General features: G+C 32.3%; 3 protein-coding genes across 4 annotated transcripts in view; 1 reads left to right on the top strand and 2 right to left on the bottom strand.

Annotated features, from left to right (window-relative positions):
* Positions 1-20,636, bottom strand: part of LOC133197381 (uncharacterized) — a 127,240-nt gene that overhangs the window by 100,458 nt on the left and 6,146 nt on the right. The window lies entirely within an intron of this gene.
* On the bottom strand, positions 342-7,622 carry LOC133196433 (E3 ubiquitin-protein ligase RBX1). The gene is made up of 5 exons (XM_061332326.1): positions 7,504-7,622; positions 3,797-3,824; positions 3,400-3,521; positions 1,497-1,582; positions 342-674 (listed from the first exon to the last, which is right to left on the bottom strand). The coding sequence occupies exons 1-5, from the start codon at positions 7,615-7,617 to the stop codon at positions 662-664; spliced, it is 363 nt and encodes a 120-aa protein (XP_061188310.1). The 5' UTR covers positions 7,618-7,622; the 3' UTR covers positions 342-661.
* On the top strand, positions 7,863-19,281 carry LOC133197382 (uncharacterized). 2 transcript variants are annotated; one of them, XM_061333386.1, is made up of 10 exons: positions 7,863-8,015; positions 11,575-11,978; positions 12,227-12,360; positions 12,449-12,591; positions 12,751-12,847; positions 13,219-13,371; positions 13,774-13,946; positions 16,505-16,673; positions 16,996-17,233; positions 18,727-18,791. In XM_061333386.1, the coding sequence occupies exons 1-9, from the start codon at positions 7,870-7,872 to the stop codon at positions 17,191-17,193; spliced, it is 1,617 nt and encodes a 538-aa protein (XP_061189370.1). In that variant the 5' UTR covers positions 7,863-7,869; the 3' UTR covers positions 17,194-17,233; positions 18,727-18,791. The 2 variants fall into 2 exon arrangements, with proteins under 2 accessions (XP_061189370.1, XP_061189371.1); XM_061333387.1 differs by lacking the exons at positions 16,505-16,673; positions 16,996-17,233 and adding an exon at positions 15,973-16,138 and having other exon boundaries at positions 18,727-19,281.

Below are 20,636 nucleotides of genomic sequence, written 5' to 3'. Positions count from 1 at the left end.
TATTTGACCCCCTACTGTCAGTCTACCTAGTGTCATGGTTTATGGCCCCACATTAACCCTCCAGCCATGATTTGTAGAAATTTGAATCTGATCAATAAGACTAATCATGGTCCTGCTGAATTTTGAGATTTCAAGATTGTTTCCTGTATATTCCAACAAAACCACTGTGAACAAATTTGAATCTGCACTACCTGAGAATGCTTGCATATTAATGTGACTAAACATAGACAATTTGTTTTTGTGAAGAAGATTTTTATAGATGAAAAAACATACTGAACATAAAAGACAAATGATAGTAAATGTTTGATCAGAAAGGTCCCTTAAGACTTAAAGCCAGTAAGAATGTTTTCTATGCTTAATTTATTAATTTCAAACACATCATACATGTACACAAAATACTTCTTATATCTTTTTTGGGGGGCACGTTACTATATACATGTATAATATGTATACATGTAATTATTAAAAATGTACATACAAATACCATATGTCTTCTTATTGTATTATAAAGTATTCTTTTAAAATGCTATTTCTGACAATAACTGATTTTTCCTTCTTAAAGCACAGTAACTAATAACTTTAGTGAGTGTTTAAGTATTTTTGTTTCAATAAAATTAACACTTTCCCTCCAATTTTGAATGGAAATAACTGTGGATCTCTTTCAATGGCCATACCTTTGAAGAAAGAAAAAGATATATTTAAAATCTGATGAAATTAAAGAAGAATGTCTTTATACTTGTACATAAAACAGAAGTGAAAGTGCTCTTCAAAGATCTCTCCTTTATAAAGAAATACAAAAAGTATACAAAATCAACTCCTGAATATTCTTTCCATCTGTAACTATCTGTATATGTATAATCCAAAAATATACAAAATAAAATTCATTCATAATAACAGAATGCTATCAGATATCCTAAAAAAAAAAAAAAAAAGAAGGGAAAAATGTGCCCTTGAAATTTTTACTTCATGTATCTACACTGCATCTCAAAGTCTATGGATTTCTTTTGTTTCAAACCTTTATAATCATGATTAGTTTTGGGAAAATCTTAAAGTAATTGTGATTTGATCAGGACCCAAAAATTAGCTGTCCGGCCTTTAACCAACCAAAAAGGTTGCGTTATGAAATCATAATGAAGTGACACAGGCAAGGATGAGTATTTTAAATTTTTGAGACAAATCTGCTCAAAAATGGTAAGATTTTGTAGAATATTATTGACTTTTATGTATCAGCAGGATCATTTAGTCAAGAAAAACAATATACACTGAGCCTGCAGGGAATCTATATGATTCTTGACCAAACAAGTCAATGTTATACGAAAACCATGACAAAATTATTCAACAACTCTTCATTAAACTTATCACTGATTAGTGTTTACGTCTTTCTTCTAAGCCAAGTGAATGTTGGGTCTTCTCATACAGTGCACTTAATTGTAACTATCTCCTGAAAATAATGTTTTTTCATGATTAGAATAAACATTGTGTATACATGTACTTACTTCTGGAATTCCCATTCTCTGTTATCCAAGGGGCACACTTGTCGAGTTTTTAACCATCGAGATATACAGTGAAAATGGAATGCATGCTACAGAATTAAAAAAAAGTAAAATTCAGGATCTTGACAGTATGACAGTAAAATTTCAGATAAAATATTATCTGACAGAATTGTAGAAAGAAAAGAAGGACTGAATAAAGAAAATACAAGGGTTGTTCAGAAATTATTGAGACATTGTGTATATTCTTCTTTCTAATGAACGCCTTTCGATGAAAATTTGCATCTACTTGTGACAAACACTAAGAATTAATAAAAGCAAGAAATATTTTACAAATATTTTATTTCCTCTTTTCAATGGTTTATGAATGTGTCAATGGTAGGGGTACCCATTGCAGTCACGAAATCAGATATTGAAAATATGTAACACCAACATTAAAACTCCTGGTGAACCCATAGTGAGAGCAAAAATAATTCAAATTATGTATATAATTTTTTATTAAATTTGACTTCATTTTGTGCAGGTTTGTTAGAATTTCTATCAGAAATACAGAGATCATTAAAAATATTTAAGAGTGGTATAAAAAATAATTATGATTTTTGGATTATATTTAAGAGTGGTATAATCTACAAAATGGATTTTGATGTCAAGGCTGTGCAGCGAGCATACCTAAAATTTTGTGTAGCGCTATGGAGAACTCTTGTCAGTGATTTTTCTACATTTTTAAAAAGGTGCCTGGGTTGTTGTCAGTTGTCATTGACATGACCCAGTGTTTTTCTGGGTCTTGTAAATGCACAAAAAAAATCTGCTGTTCCTTACTATTATAGAAGAGTCTGAATGACCGAGAACAATAGCGTTCCATTTTAGATAAGTCCTACGTAAAAAATTCAATATAACAAAAACAACAACAGTTTTGTTTTGTTTTGGGAAAAAAGCAACAGAAATTGGGAATAAATCGGTAATTTTTGAGAGGGGAAAGAGTCGATGTTCGGACCAAAATTGGGTGTAGAAAAACCACTGCTTGTCCAGACTAAATGACCGGCTTAAACAATAATAATGTGATAAAACATGTCTAAGGATTTTTTTTTCATTGGTATATATTTTTTCCTTACAAATAATTCAACAAGAGAAAAACAAAAAGCTCTGGATGACCATCAATTTTTACGGACTAAATAAGGTTGACCCATGTTGCATTAATCGGTACTGCATGATGCTATGTCAACCTGTACATGTATATGACACTTCAAGTATATATTACACTGGGGTAGCAACAGCAAATGTTTCATTTATTTATTTTTTATAAAAAATCATTTAAGAAAAGAGACACTTTGATTTTGGGAATGTATACGTGATAACAGAAAAGGAAGAGTAAACGGTTCCTGATTGTTTTACATGAGAAAACATGAGAAAACATCTCCAGCTGACGTGACATTAAAATGACAAAGCGATGCTGTTCCAGGTCAGACATATGCATGTTTTTAATTTCATTGGAACTTATTTAATTATCCTGTAAATTAGAAATTTTGCACATTTGTTTTATTTCTTCTTTATTAAATGTTGACGATTTTTTTATGAATTTATCTCTCTCTTTTGTGGAGTAAAAGTAAATGTCTCAATAATTTCAGAACAATCCTCGTATATGGCTGGACCGGGAATCGAACCTTGGACCCCTGTGTTAATTGTAAGATCACATTCCCATGCTTGGGCATGTACCATACATGAAGATTAAGGTTTATCTTTAAATTCTGCTGCAACTGACTGAAGAAATACTGTAGTCAGGTGCTCAAACCACTGAGCTACCAAGACTGATATCCACCGTCCATATAGCCAAAACTACTACTGTACTACAGAATTAAAGTATAACATGGATTATTTTGTACTTGCTGCTAAATATCACAAACAAACATACGTTGCAAACTCCCCATGCTACTGTGCACTCTTCACTTGTGGCTGAGGCTTGATTGGCCTGGCATTCTATACAAAGATCCATGATGTGATTCCTGCAGATTGCACAGTTATCAACTACTATATCTGCAATTAAACAATACATGAATTATCTTTTTTTTTCCATAAGTGCAATACATACAAGTACATGTAAGACTGTAATTCCATGAGCATATACCCATTAAAACTTGAATTTTAAGCAAGTTTGATAAAACTTCTTATGCAATAAATCAAGATGACTATTCAAAGAAAAATTCTTATTCTATATGAGAGTTTTGATAACACTGACAAGATAACAAGAATTTACTTCTTAGAAACTGACATCTGTTCAACATATTTTTAAGCTTAGTCAAGTAACTTACCCCATGCCCATAAAGCGACAGCATTCCACTATTAAAGAAAAAAAGGAAATATGTAAAATCCCTTAAAATTTTTTTTAAATTCAAACTTCAATTCAAATTAAGGAATTAAATGATTTTTATAATGATATTTTGTGGTAAAAATGCATTCAACAGGTAACAATCCACTCAATGACATGATTAACTGAATCAGCCACGATTCATGCATGTGTAACATCACCACTTTAGTTCAAATACATAAATCTTTTAAATATCTGTTCTTTAATGAGGTTTTTTCCCTGAAATAAAATAAGATAAAAAATATACATTTAGTTTTTTTCCCATATCTTCAATGGCAACTTTATACAGCTTGAAGTTTATACAGCACATTTCATATCCTGTTCTGACAAAAAGCAAGTAGTTACACCCAGAATGCTAGATAGAAAACTTAGTAAATTCAAAATATTTCAATATAGAGAAAGAACATATTTCATCAGGTTTTTTTTAATAACTCCTTAGAAAGATTTGGAATAAATTTAGAGGGATTGTTGAATTAAGATGAACTACTGTCTATTGAAGTCCTGTACGTAATAAACTTGTCTTTGTTTTGCTAAATAGTGAAAATCTTGGATGTCGATTCTCAACTCTAATATCTCGACACCCTGGATATCTCGACATTTTCCAATTTTTGATTGATCCCTGCAATTGGGGTGAAATGATTAACCTCCTTCATGATATCATATAATTTTGTCTTGATACTGTTATTTTCAATAAAAATATACATTTTAAATTCAACATTCAAAATTATTTTACAAACTATCAGTCCTCAAAAATTAACATTTTTAAAATTTAATTATGCTGAAGTGGAGATTTTGCACGGTCACCATGTATCAAACAGAGAAAAAATACTGCAATGAAACAATACCGTGGTAAACATTTTCATTCCTTCTCTGCAACTATCTAGAATATTGTAAAATGTTGATTCAATCTATCAACTGGAAAACAAAAAAACATTGATGTAACCATCAATTGTCGACCGGGAAATAAATAAAGTAAACAATGGAAATGAGTCTTGATCATCGAACCGCTTCGATATCTGTAGTCTCGTTCAACCAGAAACTCGGCTGTCTCCGTAAATCTCCGACCAGCCAGAGATGGCTGGTCGGAGATTTACGGAGACAGCTGAGTGTCTGGTTGAACGAGACTACGATATCTGTGAAAAAAGGCATGCTTCTAAATGATGGAGACGATAGTCGAGAATATTTTGAAAACTTATAGTCGGATGAAAATTGAACAAAAACGATACCCTTTTAAACTTTATCAATTCCTCAAGTAAATGTTGGCTGCATAAAATATAATTTGAAACTAGACACATGCATCACCTATTTTTAAAAATGTCATTCTCTTTAAGAATATAAAACACGAACTGTGTAAAGTACATTTTTACGTTTTTATGCGATAAGTAAAATTCGATGTTCTAAAAAAAGGGACCTGTCGTTTTTTCGATAGTAAATGATAAGCAAATTTATATATTAAATATGAAAAACATATATATTTTTACAGATTCACTTTACGGAAGTAAATATATTGTGTATCTCGTAATTTATAAAGGGAAAGAACATTCTGATTAACAATCTTTTTAATGTTTAGAAAACCTTTAATTCTGAATAACTTCTCCCACCTAAATCCCCATATACCAACACTTAAACTTATATGTATAGAGCAGCCCGGTCCTCCGGGCTGCAATAAACAATCCACCAGAAAATCTAAAGTCTTTCGTATTTCAATGCATATACCTAACAACCTGTAAGAAACATAATCTGAAATTTCAAAATTTTAGATTGATTATATATGGTGTTCCATTGGGGACACTTGCACCCTCGCACTCTCGCCTTTAGGGAGAGAGTGCGAAAGCATGAAGATGCGACAGCGAAGCACAAAGGTGCAAGGGCGAAAGTGCGAAGGCAAAAGAGTGATACTAGTATCACTCCTTTGCCTTCGCATTTTCCCCCTCGCACCTTCGCACTTTCATAATCATGATAATGTTCAAGCCTAGTTGTTGGTTACTGGTTAAAAGATATGTCAGATAACCCTGTAAAATATCAATGAATTTTTAATAATTAAATGATAGTGAGCATGACAGGCTAACTTTTACAAGTGTTTTAGTCTCATAACGCCGTCACACTAATCTGGCGCATGTGTACCAATAACATCCAAGAGCCCACCAAAATTAACTCATAACAACAAAGAGCTCCACAGAAGTAAAATGCGAAGGCGAAAGTGCGAAGTTGCGAAGGTGAAAGTGTGAAGTTGAGAGTGCGATATTAGTATTGCTACTTCTCCTTTGCATCCTCGCTTTCGCATCTTCGCGCTTTGCACTTTCGCTCCTTCACCTTTGCAACTTTGCACTCTCACATCTTTGCCCTAAAGGTGAGAGTGCGAAGGTGTGAGTGGCCCCAAACAGGGCTCGACATTAACGCTTGTCCGCTTGCCCGGTACCAGTGAAAAAAATAACGGACAAGTGAATATTGCTGGGCACTTGTCCGATTGGACAAGTGCATTTTAATGTAAAGGAGTCTCTAAATAATAATAAAAACGACTGTGAAAGATAATCGGTAGTTTCAAGACGGAAGCTGTACATAAAAACCGGACTTCGATCCCGATAGGGATCGCTACTAATTAGTTCACATTGATTCGGGATCGAAGTTCACTAATTGCATACTACTGAAAAGGGTCGACTGCGTGGCGCAGTGGTTACTGGTTAGAGTCACGAAGTAAGGAGTTGATCCTTACGTCGCGGGATCGAATCCCACTGTGGGACGTGGAGACCGGTCCTTCGGATGAGACCGTATAAACCGAGGTCCCGTGTCGCAGTAGGTGCTGGCACGAAAAAGATCCCTCACTGCTCAATGGCCGTAAGTGCCGAGTATAGGACAACATTTGCAGCTCTCCACCGGCAAGTGGTGGCGTCTCCATATGAGTAAAAAATTCTCGAGAGGGACGTTAAACAACATACAAACAAAAAAACTGAAAAGGCATGGAACTTACGAACTTAACGAAGTTTGGTTCACTTGTGGACATTTATGTTGTCAGGACAGAAAGCCTAGATAAAATTTCGTTTTATGTGTTCGTTGTAAATATCAATGACATCACGAATCAATCAAGCACATGTCATGTGTAATGGACTTTATTTTAGTTTTCAAGTTGACAGTATTAGATCTTTATTGAAAAATTTTCGGACAAGTGAAGTTGAAGTTCGGACAAGTAAATGCCTTGGTCACTTGTCCGAATGGACAAGTAAGAAAAAAAGTTAATGTCGAGCCCTGTCAAAGAAACACCATAATTATAAGAAAAATTTAAAAACTTGTTTTTTTCCAATTTGCCCCGGCCCAGATTTGCCTACCCATTTTACCAAAAACTCCTAAAACCTCTGCTATCTATGTGTCTGGAGTAACGATTAATCATGATTTATTTTTAAACATGATACATCAAAGTCGTTAAGAAAAAAAAAATATGTAATATATATGTTTTCTTAAACTTTTGTGTCTCAGAAATGGAAAAATACTCAATAAACCATTGAATCTGTATAATTCATATTCAGAACTTTTACAAATTTGTAAATTAAGATTCTAACTCTTTAGAAGTCTACAATTTCTTTCCTTGTATTTTCATTTAGATGGTACTACATAGAAAAATCCTGTATAAAATTTGAAGTGATATACAGTACAAACTTTTTTAACTTCAAATCTTTTCTTTCCTCCCTTTTCTCCTGAACCGCCAGGAACTTCCAGATCTCCGTCAGCACCACTGTCATCAACATCCATTGCGGCCGCCATTATGTTCATATGACGCATGCGCATTCATATTCAAAATATAGGAAATTAAAAATGTTCAAAACGAAATATATTTAGAGGTATTTTATTGGCACAAAAATACTAATCAAGAACATGTTACATTTGATATTGTACAAAAAATATATTAGTTATAGAAGCAAACATTTTTTCCGCATACCAACACTATACATGTTTTTCCTTTTTTCGATAATTAGTCCTAATCCTATATATCAAGACACTGCCGCAACACCGCCGATTCATAGCATGTCAGGCATGGATCTACTAGGACTAGGAGTTGGTAAAAACTCGGAAAAAAAGGCACACAACCACACTCCTGAAGGTGCATGCTGTGCAGGAGATAATGCAAATTCAAGTAAAGATCACCCTATATTTGCAGCAGTAAAATCTGGGTAAGTATGAAGTCGATAATTAAGGTAAAAGATCCGAACTAATACTCTATCCGGTTTATTTTCTAAACTTGTAGTTGTCGAGGAAATTTCATGTAAGAAGGAAAAAAGTACACAAATGTCAAGAATATGCTCTAAAATATTTAAATGCATTTGTTAAGTGTAAAGAGCTTATAAAAAGAGAGATTTATGTGTGACAGAAATATTGTTTTTACATTGTTTATACCGTTGCTATGTTCATGTACAAACTTGACCAACTTGACCATAGGTTTATGTATTAAGTAAAGACTCATTTCATACAGAATATACTTAGTATATGCCTGTAGTTTTACTCTATTTTATTTATTTACTTAGAATATACATTTTGCTGAGGCAAATTCATTAATTTACATGTTGAGGGACCTATATTTGAAAATGGGTTTTATATAGACCTGTCCCTTTTATATATTGTATTATGATAATGAAATGTTATTTTTAAAAAAAATGACAGCTTGGTGACCAAACCTTTTTTTTTTGTTTTGTGCTGAGGTCACAATATATGAAATCATGTCTGAGAATCTCACAGATCTTTGCTTAAGGCTTAGTAGGAAAGAATTGTTGATTTCAGTGCAAAATTTTAAGGCAGTCAGGAAAAAAAAACATAGTTGCCCATGGTATCAGGTTCGTTGGCCCTATCTACCTGTTCGCATGAGTCCGTTCGCGCAGGGTCCGTTTGCCATTATTCTTGTTCGCCGTATATCTCGTTCGTCCTATTATATATATAGTATATAGTAAATATCAACATTTATTATTAATTTTATTCAATTTTACGACTTGGTGTTTTTTTCAAATGTTGCTACAGAATTTTTTTTATTTACCGTAATTTTAATTAAATAATTCAAATTTGATATTTATGCTCTTTACATGCTAAATTGCTTTAATTATACTTAATAATGTCACTGTAAATTAGGGGATCATACAATCTGCGTTATGTTTTGAAAACAATTAAAGGACTGAGACGTTGATTTCTGTTGGTCTGCCGGGTCTTTGATAGGACAGGTATTTATAGTGTGACCACATGCATACTTCTTTTGTGAGCAATTTATGTACCAATGTACATATAATTTATTTAAAAAATCCATTGGTTCATTATTCAACTTTCTGTGATATAAATAAGGTGAACGGACCCTGTGCGAACAAGTTTTAGGGCGATCGGACTCTGGGCAAACGTGAATGAGGGCGAACGGCTTCAAGGGTGAACAAGTTTTAGTGCGAACGAACATACAACCGTTGCCTATCATGTTATAAATACTCTAAGAACTAAAAATTGCTATAGTAGTGTAAAAATGATTGTAAAAAAAACAGCTACCTAAAAAGTTGGGAATAATTATGAGACCAAAATGATTTATATTCCCATCATTTTTGCTTTTTCTGAAGAGCAAAGAAGTTAATGTCATTTGTACAGTGTCCATAATTCATTGGTCTGTTTTTGTGTGAACATGTTTTTTTTTTTTAGTGTTAAGTTTGCCAATTTTTTTTTTAAATCTTGGAGACTGTAAAGGAACAATTCAATGTTTCTTTGGTTTCAACAACATGAACAAGTACATTGAAATGGTTTAATAAATTATTTAACTAATAATTTCATGATATTTATAATTGCTGTGTATTTTTTGGTTGAATTGTAATAAAACTTGGCACATAAAAGTATATAATTCTGATGAACAATTTATATCTGGTTTAAATGAGATAGTATTGTTATTTTTTAAATTCAGAAAGAAATACCTAATAGTATAAGTAAGCAATGAATCTTGCTGGTGTAAGTACAAAAATAAAATTGTATTTGAATGTATCCCAAACATTAACAAGTGAGGTCTAATAAAATTCTTCAAGATATTTGACTTTTAGAACTTAAAAACTCACAATTAAGTAAGGACTGTTAACTCAATCTGCTATTTTCCTGGTGTCTAACATGTCAGTGGGATACTAAAGTTAAACAGTATGCCAAACTTTAAGAATTAAAAAAATAAGTAAACAGTGGAGCCTTGTTAATCAGAAGACTTGTCTGGATGACTGAGTGTCCAGACATGAACATAAGGACATTGAAATGGTTAAATAAATCATTTAACTAATAATTTCACGATATTCATAATTGATGTTTAAAGAAATGTATCTTTTATAATTGGTAGCTACAAATGTTAATTCTGTTCCCCACAAATTTTGTTTGGAAGGTTAAAAGTCTGTATTGTTGGCGTTAAGATTACCAAGACTCCACTGTAACTATTAAACTGAATACAGGTTATCTAACTAAACTGTGGGTATATATGTATCTTTGATGAAACAAAGAATTACACAATCATTTATATCTTCATTGACATCATTGACTTCATGCATCATAGTGTGTATATTGAAAAAAAAAAAGAAAATTTAAAAAAAAAAAAACCTCTAATTGTAATCAATAGGAGTAAGAATTTATTATATTCAGAAGTCAAGGGTGATGAGGAAATGGAGTAGATGAAGACTGGGTTTACCTATTAAGATTAGGAAGGAAGTTAAGATCCAACTGATAGAAATGGTTAGGATAATGTCATTTCCTTTTACATCTGTAGTTTGTGATAAAATTTAAACTATGGATTTGGGGAATTATAGCTGCAATTGTGATAGTTTTAAAACAGAAATTTATTTTTTATTCACTGACAGATTTCTAAGGATTTATGCATTTGTATTAGTGATGTCATTGATGCATTCTGTAACTACATATCATCAATTTAAGGTCCTGCCATATTAAAACCACACATGTTTTTTGAGAATCAGAGTAAAAACTTATTATTGGCTGCAGGTTTAAAGGATGCGGTCATACTGGCAACAAGACTGATTTATTCTAACTGTTGAACTATTCAGCAGAACAAAGAGACTTGTAAATTTGGATTAATAAGACTTTAATATGTTTCTTAGAGCTAAACTGTGTAAAATGTAATTTGTGAATTAAGAGATGCTCTTTGTTTGATTAAGGGTTTCTGAAATTTTCCTTTTAATTGGATTTTGCATATAATACAATATTTACTAATAGGATGTAAAATTGATATTTGTTAATTTCAGATATATTTGGGCACCTGTACTTTTCCTGTTTATCTTTTAATATATGTGTACTAAGATATTGATATTGTTGACAGTTAGTAATTTTAATGTATCAATCAATCAGTTTGATGACTGTCCTAATTTTTTCAAGATGAAACTAATAATGGATCAAGAAACTATAGGGAATTTTTTTTTTTTCTGACAGGAATTTTGCATTTTAATTTCAGAATATAGTTAGGTGCGATTGAGTTAAGAGTAAACTTGTAATATCATTGGTCTAAGCCAGTGGGTAAATTGTAATAGATTTAAAACCAATATATTTGAAAGGGGGGGGGGGGTTAATATCTGGAAAAAAATATCTGCTCATTTTTTGAGTCAACTGTGTCCAATTGTTTCTTCCATATTTAGAATTCTTGGCTTATTAAAATCTTCTTTACTCAGTTACCAAATTTTAATTTGTCTATTTCCAGATTAATTTATTGTCATCATTTTGTTTATAAATTTTTAGATTATTGGTTCCAGTTCAAACTGTAGCTGAGGATGGACCTGAAGTTTTCAATATGCAAGATGAGAAAGGTCACACACCTGCTCACTGGGCATGCCTCGGGGGTCACCTGACAATTCTCAGATTCATTATGGACAGTAAAGGTCCAGTAGATCAGCCAAGCAATAATGAACTGGGTGCCCACCCTATCCACTGGGCATGTGTGAATGGACACATTAACATTGTGGATGTTTTACTTCAGTATGGAGTGAACATTGACACAGCTGATTTAAAGGGTTGTACACCACTGATAGTGGCGTGTCAGTATGGGCATACGATGTTAGCAGGGTATTTAATGGGCAAGGGAGCCCGCCTACAAATGGTTGACAAAGATGGAGATAATGCTTTACACTGGGCATCCTTTAAAGGTATGTTTAAAAAGAAAGTCCTGTAAGTTATAATTCAGAAGTCAAATACTAGATGTTTCATAAAAGAATCTTTGGAGAAAGACCTCCACTGAGAATTTAACTCTAGTTTTTCAATATAATGACAATCAGATTCATCTTTGTCTTATACCCATTTGATACATTTTCCTATTCAAATATTATGCTTGTTTTGTGTTTTCTTTTTATGACAAATTAATAAGACTGATAAACATACTTCTATTTTATTGTAGGTCATTCTGAGCTTATGAGACTGCTGATTTACTCGGGCTTTAATCCTCGTCAAAAAGACAACTACGGGCAGACACCTCTTCATTTAGCATGCATTAATGGAAGCTTGACAGCTGTAACAGAACTCTGTGAACAGGTAGAAAATGACTTCCTAGTTCTTTAATTTGTGGTTGGGTATCTATGAGTGGTAACATACTGATGATACACATGCTGCTGTATTGTAGGATGGTGTGGAGGTTGAGATTGCAGATAAGAATGGGAAAACTCCGCTAATGCTGGCATTTGGCAGAAAACATGAAGAAGTCTGTGATTATCTCCAGAGGCAAATTAAAAAGAAAAAAAGTTTATTGCCGAAAATTGACTTTTAGTAAGCATGCTGTTTGATTCATAATTTTATTATTTGTTCGTTTTATAATTGGGGTCATTTCAGATTTTACTGTAACTGTGTTGCATCATTTGACAGATATTGATGAAAAGAAGGAATAAGCAGTGTATGTGATAGTTAATTGCATTTTTCTTTCTGCAGCACTATAGCATTTGGTCCTCCAGGAAACAGTAAAGGAGCCATTCTTTTCTTCATGGTCAATGCCATTTGCTGGGGATACCCAATGTATATATTTAAGGTACACTGAATTAAGAGATGTTTCAAATCTCAGTTGCTTACAGTTGAAAAGAAGACAATCTTCATGCATCTTCATTTTGAGAAAATAAGATGTACAGGTGTACTAACAAATACATCTACATGTAAATGTATCATTGAAAACAATATAGTGAATAATGGTAGTTTCAAGATAAACAATAAATTACATTTACATGCTTTTGAATGACTGTGTAAATCAACTATCAGAAAAGTTCATCTAGGGGAAAAAAAACAGAGAGGGAAAAAATAAATTTCCAGTTTAAACAATTTATGTACAAACATTTAAAATCTGTATTTGTTCCAGTTGTAACCATAAAAAATAACCCATTTTGATAACCACTTTTTTTTTTGCAGTGTTTGCCATATACCTGGAATGAACTTCAGTTATTCCATATCTTCTTTTTCTTTGTAAATATTGCCATGTGGATTTGTTTGTTTCATGCCAGCACGACAGATCCTGGTTTCCTTCCTAGAAACATACCAGAGTATGACATGGCTATAAAACAAGTAAGCCAAAAACTGTGTAAAACAGTGGGAATTTCAGTTCAACTTACTTAAATAACTGAATTGTAAAACAGTTTTATACATGTATATACAGAGCAAACAGCTGAGTCTAGTTAATTCTGGTTTACCATAATGTGTTTGAATTGTTTAGTTACACTTATTATACTGTTAAACAGTTACCATAAGGCTTTTGTGTTTACTGAGTTGATTTGCTGTCCTTACGTCTTTGTAAATAATTAGAATACCGTAGAATGTAATCAGAGAAAACTTTTTACTTGAGTCCCGAACATTGTAAATGCAGAAATTTGGAAGACAAAAGTATTAAAGTAAAATATCTTGAAGCTGCTTGAGTGTAATGTTGTAAGCAATAAGTCTCATAATTTTTTAAAATTATTATTTGGACAGGTAGCACATTTTGATGAATGGAAGCATGGTGAAAATCCATTGAGTCGGCTTTGTCACACCTGTCGGACAGTCAAACCACTGCGGTCCAAACACTGTCGAGTGTGTAACCGCTGTGTCAAAGTGTTCGACCATCACTGTCCCTACATCTATAATTGTGTGGGCTACTATAACAGGTTGGTGGCATAATTTTATGTATGATATGTGATGTATTTTGGACATAGCAGTAAATTGGAAATTGATAAAGTTTAATCTTTCAACTTATCGTGATACTGATTTTTGTGTGTGACATTTTCTTTAATGGAGGGAAATAAAAGATAAAGACAAACTTACTTTATTCTATATTTAGCTGCTTTACATGTATGTGCATGCTTCTCGATTTTAAAAAAATTAAATGCATGGAGAGTTATCCAGGGTTGGTGGAAACAAATAAATAAAAATATCTGCCATGTACATGCATTAATTAAAATACAGTTTTAGTAAACAAAAATAAAAAATAATTATACATATTCTGCATGACATTTAAAAAGTCAATGTGATATGGTATGGAAATAAATAATAACGTACGGTATCTATAATGCATTTTGATAGTACACAGCTGTGGTGGTGCATGTTGGTTTCTTTACATTGATGGTCAAAGTCTATTTCCCCCTTCATAAATCCAAATTGAATTTTTTCCTCATATTCATTACCTGGACTCTTTAAAAACATAAATTGCATTTCTTTCATCATAATCATCACTTGGAATAGTACAGCATGGTTTTCTTGCAATCTTTTTATTTTGAGTATTGGGTGGAAGTAATGATGCCCTCCACATGTGTGCATACATGTGGAACGGCTTGTTTAGGGTGCTGTTCCATAGTATGTATATAAATTTTGCATGTCATGCATTCATGCTTGCTATTACCTGGTAAGTGCTTTAGGCTTTGCTTTGCACCTTTCTTAGTCACATGCACATTCCTGACCTATTCTATGTATACATGTAAGATAGCTTACTAAAATTGAATCTAGTAAAATCTGTCTGAGAATAATACAAATTTTCTTGGAAAACATAATAATTGGTAATTCATTGTCTATTATTCTCCACTTAATATTATTTATAGTTTATAAATGCTTAATAATATTATTTGGAAAAGATCTTGACATACATACATGTAATTAACTTGAAGTTAAAGTTTTGAATAACTGTAACTCAGATACATTTCTGAGGGCACAGATTATTCTCTTTATTTTTTTTATTAATTTATTAATAACTTAATTTATTTAATTTATTATTAAAAATTTTGCAATAATTAAAATTATTGCACAGCATGGTAGCATTAGCATTGTACTGCTCTTTTGCAGGGCAAATTGATCTAGTTTGGTGAAATATGATGTAACAGCAATTGTTTAATAAATGTCATTTAATTATCTGCCAGTAAAAACTTCTTCAAATGTTATTAATTTTCCCTGTAAAAGAGCAGTATTGCAGTTATTGTGAAAGGGTTGATAAATAATTGTATTTAGGGAGTGGCATTAAATAACGTACACACTGCATAGTTGATACTGATAAAGTACTGCATAAAATACAAAAAGTGGACCACCATAGACACCAAAACTCTATTATGTCCGTGATTGATGTATTTCACTAATACAGGGTTGTCCCTAAGAATTGAAATAGAAGGGGGTTTTGGGGGAATACCAAAATAACCATGGGAAAACGTCATTAAAGGCGGAAAAATTTCCTAGTCCCCGTGTCTTAGGAACAACCCTGCTAATACATGCATATATGGTTATATCCAGTTATTTTTCACTGATATGTAGTTCTTAACTGAAAATGCCATTCATTATATTATGTTATCCTTGTATTTCACTGTACTCTAAAACCTAGATGGCATTGTGATGTCCACAGCTAAGAATTTTGGAAATATTTTTCAAAGACAGAATTCCAAAATTTATGATTTGACTCCCCTCTGTTTCATACAATTAACTATACACAACCACAAAGATAGACATCTGTTGTAATTACCTAATAAACCCTTTCATGTACATGCATGTATTTGTATTTAATGTTTTAGTTTTATGAAAAAATTTCTTTTTTGTCATGACACTTTTAATTTTAAAAAAATGGAATCTGATCAGTGGCGTGCTTGATCAACAGTTCACTGTCCACACTCCTGTAAGTGTCCACTTGAGCCTGATCGACAGTTTCTTCTGTTGTAGGCCCTGGTTCTTCATGTTTGTCTTCACCATGTTTGGCAATGTTCTTTTTACGGACTTCTTCTGCTACCATCTTCTCTCTGAATTTGGCTGGGATTGGATTGTAGTTATAGGAGCAGTCGAGGCAGGTGTTGCCACCGTAGCGGTCACAGCGGTGACTGTCCTCATGGTAAGACTGCTCAGAACTGACCATCAATGTCAAGGGTCCTCATGACGCATCACAGCTGAACACAAGTGTGTGGGTGGGGATTGGAATCAGTAGAGGGGATTCCAATCAACCACATTTTTTTTTATCTTTGTAAAAATAATCTCCTGGTGGATTTCATATTTAAGGCAGTGTTTTTATTTGCACTGTAGAATTACCTGGTATATCTTTTTCAGAAGTATTCAGTTTATCTTTTCAGACATACTACAAATCCAAAAAAGAATTCCTAAATGTTTTTGTCAATGAAACTTAAATCAGGAGATTGTTTACTGTTCAGCAGGATGCAGATCGGAGGCTGATTTATATAAGAATCCTTCTTGTGTTTTTCAGAGTTTCATTTGTAGGCTTTGTTTGGTGCGTTACCATGAATGGCTATTTAAGCACCTTCTTCAGTTATTACGCTCTGACCCAGTATGAGGAGCTTAACATGGTCTACCTGTTTTTCCTCTGCCTCATGCTGTTTTACCTCTGCGTGGCCTCCTACCTATGTGGTTACCTGGTAAGCGAGATTTTACGTTTTATTTTCAGATTTATTCAAAGACTTAAAAATTTCTGATGTTTAAGTTTTGTATAGAAACATATTGGTACATGATAAACTCTGTAAATAGTGCAGCAGTTTTATGTGCCTAATTTTGGCCAACATTACCCAGAGTTTAAACTATGAAATTTTATACATATGTAAGTCATGAAAAACCATTACTTTCTATGCATAACATTACATCACAACTGAACATGATAACGTGCACAATATGTATCTTAGCAGTGGAAAACTGCTTAAAATTACTTGATTCATTCATTAATCTTTTTTCTCTTATTTTCAGGTTTATTCAATCATTAAAAATTTAACAACAAACGAACAGCTGAAGTACAAAAGATATGCCCACATGAAAGATAAAGATGGGAAGCTTTTTAACCCCTTTGATGGAGGACCAAAAAGAAACTTTCTGGATTTCTTTTTTATCAAGCTTCATCCAACAGATGAAAATGGAGATTATATTTTCATAAATCTGCCATCTTGATCAATTTTTTTTATTTCAATATGGCTTTTTTGATATGATGGTAATTTTTTCTTACTTAGTGAAAATCTTTTTCTTTATTTTTTCATAGATCAACTTAATTACCTAAAAATACAGAGTATTTGTTCATATCCATTTTAGTGACCAATCACTTTCAAATTATTTAGAATCCTTGGATCTTATTTCAACCAAACTCTCAAGTTTCATGCTCTTTTCCAAAGGGAGATAATAAGGAAACTTTTAAAAAATGGCATAACATAATTTATTTCCAACAACTTCATGGCTGAATGTTCACATATAAGTCTTGAACTGAGAAAAAAAGAAAATCTAACCCTTTAAAGCACTATTTAAAGAGCATTTAATATTAGGTGTAAAATGATTTTAGTGAAAAAAGCATATGACTTTGGAGGCTGGGCATGATTTTGTCCTCTGAATTTTGCAGATTAAAAATATATAGAGGCTTTTGTGCTTTTTATCCTCTAATTTAAAAATTATGCAAAATATATTTTATTACATCATCAAAACAAAAAATAATACTCTTCTTCCAAGTCTGCATACATGTATTTTCTGTTATTTCTGAGGCCTGTTCAACAGAGTTAGCGTTCATGATCGCTCGCCAAAATTCCTTATCCATCCAACAGAAATTTTTGCAAGTGCTCACAACAGTAAACAACAGTACACAACAGCTAGAAGTGTATTTTACCCATTAGGACTACATTTTTCTCTTTCTGAAAAATAATACAAAATCCAAATAGTTTGTGACATCATTGAACCAAAAATAGTCAATAACCTACTTTGAAATTATATTTTTTGTTAACTTAGATTTTTCATACAATATATACAATTTAGCAGATTTCAGGAAATGTTCAAAATTTGACGTTGGGGCAAAATTATGCATATACCGCATATAGCTTTTTTAGTGAGCAGCAGATCTATGCATGTACCAGTAAATAAATGCATATAGGTCTTTATGGTGTATGTTGTGTTGATATGGAAAGAAAGTCCTTCAGATTTTTCAGTAATTTGGTGACATTTAGTATTACAAGTTGTAGTGCATGTAGTCCAGTCAGCCTGCTAGCCCCTGACTTCTAATCTATCAACAGGGCTGACAGTGTTTTGGGAAATTTTAGTTAATTTCTTTACAGTGTTTTTTTTTTCTGAAAAATTTTAAGTGAAGGCTTCTAAGATTTTAAATGAATATTGTATACTCCTCTGAGGAAAGCTGAATTTTAAAAGTTGTATGTACTGTATACATATACATGTATATCTGTAGTGAATACTTATAATTCTATGGTACATGTATGGATATACCTTAAAGGTGAAAAATATGAGGTACATGTAGTAATAAGCAGAGATTTATAAATATTTGTCAATGTGTTTTGCAATAGAGCAAAGCATTTAATGTGTAAATTTTTGTTCAATTATGAATCTTTGAAGAGATATCCTCATATGTTGAGCTAGATTTTGATGATTTAAAAAAGTACTGTTTGAAATTAAAATGAAGATACAATATAAGAATTTTCCTTTTTGTTACAGACTTTCCATGCCATATACAACATCACTGCTAATGAGAGAGTGAATTATAAAAGGTATAAGTACTTAATGGATGGTAAAGGAGCTTTTTATAATCCATTTGACAAAGGAATTGTACACAACCTAAAGGAATTTTTCTTAATGGTGCAACCAAGGACTGAGAAGGATGTGGAAATTCTTAATATATGATCCGGACTTTACCGTTTTAATCCACATGAATGCATGATAGAACCTGGAGTATGAATATTTTTTTATAATTATGTGCATTGGTATGGAGTTGTTTTTACCCAACTGCAAGGCTTTGAATGTGCAGGTGCAATCATTACATTTTCGACATTAGCCACCTTACCAGAGTTGTGTATACACAAATTCTCTCTCTTTCCCATTTTTAATACATCAATGTGTTCTTATGTTCTATCATCATAATCATTTTTGGTGCCAAAATATCAGAATTCATGTACAGGAAGGTAAAACCTCTTTCCATTAATATTTAGGAAAATTAAGCTTAACAAATTTTTATTTGCCTCTTTGATAAATTTCTGTTCTTTAAATGATTAATTCTTGTGTTTTTTCCCTTTAAACAAATTTCAGTTTTATACATTGTTTAGAAAAATTCCATGACAATCATTTTAGGAAGGATACATATACATTAGTTGTATCTAATACATGTAATTATTGTATTCATATTGTCATTTAAAAAATTGTTACATATATGAATTTTAGAACTGAATTATGTGAATTGATTTAACTTGTTTTTTTTTTAATTTAGCTGTTTTTACATGATTAATTTTGTGGCGTTTGCATTAGATTTGAATAACACAATGAGAGAATGTGCAGTCAAGAAATTTTGATAGTATTTATGTGGCGAGTCTGGTGTGCGAGATCTACTGATATTGAGAGAATGATGTTCTAATGAATATATGCAGTATGAAAGAGAGTGTTGACAAGAACCTTTCTGAATAACAAGAATATGTTTTATTGCGATACCTGTGACTGTCCAACACTGTAAAGAAGTACAACCTTGCCTAGTATTCAAATCTTAACAAAACTATGAATCCAGCTGGCCTGACTGGATGAAGTGTATGTTCTGGATATTCTGTGTAAAAGTGAAGACAAAATTAAAACTAACTACGGTCTACCAGTAAAGGCAATTGATGAAGTAAACTATTGTATCTTGTTGGTTTGTTTAAATTATTTTGAGTCTAAAAGCATTACGTTTTCTTATTTTTTGTTTTGGAGCATACATGTGTGTTCAGTGAGCCAGGAATTATAAAGCATAATAGCTATTGTTTAGTATATGTGGATTGTGAGTTCAAGCAATACTTGGATACATATGTTTGAATACTTACAACTCATTATATTTGTTCAGGATCACATTTTAAAAGTGAAATAATTTTATTGTATTTAATATTTTAATCATGATTTTATTGAATTGTAAATATTTTTGATATTGAATCATACTGTTCAGTGTTGTCATTGATGATGGACTTTGAGGTAAGATGAATATTCTGCAAGTAGCTAAAATAATTGCACATTGATGATTCCAAAAGGAACACATCAAAATGTTCCTAGATAACAAACAGTTTCTACAGAAAGAGGAAGTGTGTGAGTGCCCCATATTCCTGTTGTTGATTTTATTTTTAATTCATTTTTAGCTCACCTGAGCTGAAAGCTCAAGTGAGCTTTTCTGATCACATTTTGTCCGGCGTCCGTCTGTCTGTCCGTCTGTCTGTCTGTCTGTAAACTTTTCACATTTTCGACTTCTTCTCAAGAACCACTGGGCCAATTTCAACCAAACTTGCCACAAAGTATCCTTGGGTAAAGGGGATTCAAGTTTGTTCAAATGAAGGGCCACGCCCTCTTTCAAGGGGAGATAATTAGGAATTAGTGAAAAAATAATGGCAACATTTAAA

The sequence above is a fragment of the Saccostrea echinata genome, unplaced genomic scaffold (assembly GCF_033153115.1).
Source record: "Saccostrea echinata isolate AGI-Se365-2 ecotype Australia unplaced genomic scaffold, CSIRO_AGI_Sech_v1 ptg000030l, whole genome shotgun sequence".
Lineage (NCBI taxonomy): Eukaryota > Metazoa > Mollusca > Bivalvia > Ostreida > Ostreidae > Saccostrea > Saccostrea echinata.
The sequence above is the reverse complement of the archived record's forward strand: the minus strand, read 5'-3'. Positions and strand labels throughout refer to the sequence as shown.

Excerpts from the sequence above, each read along its gene's own strand:
- LOC133196433 (XM_061332326.1), bottom strand. The coding sequence starts at position 7,617 with ATGAACATAATGGCGGCCGCAATGGATGTTGATGACAGTGGTGCTGAC. Across the intron at positions 3,522-3,796 it reads TGTCGCTTTATGGGCATGGG|ATATAGTAGTTGATAACTGT; the intron begins GTAAGTTACTTG and ends GTTTAATTGCAG. Across the intron at positions 1,583-3,399 it reads TAGCATGGGGAGTTTGCAAC|CATGCATTCCATTTTCACTG; the intron begins GTATGTTTGTTT and ends TTAATTCTGTAG.
- LOC133197382 (XM_061333386.1), top strand. The coding sequence starts at position 7,870 with ATGTCAGGCATGGATCTACTAGGACTAGGAGTTGGTAAAAACTCGGAA. Across the intron at positions 8,016-11,574 it reads TTTGCAGCAGTAAAATCTGG|ATTATTGGTTCCAGTTCAAA; the intron begins GTAAGTATGAAG and ends ATAAATTTTTAG. Across the intron at positions 13,947-16,504 it reads TGTGTGGGCTACTATAACAG|AGTTTCATTTGTAGGCTTTG; the intron begins GTTGGTGGCATA and ends TGTGTTTTTCAG.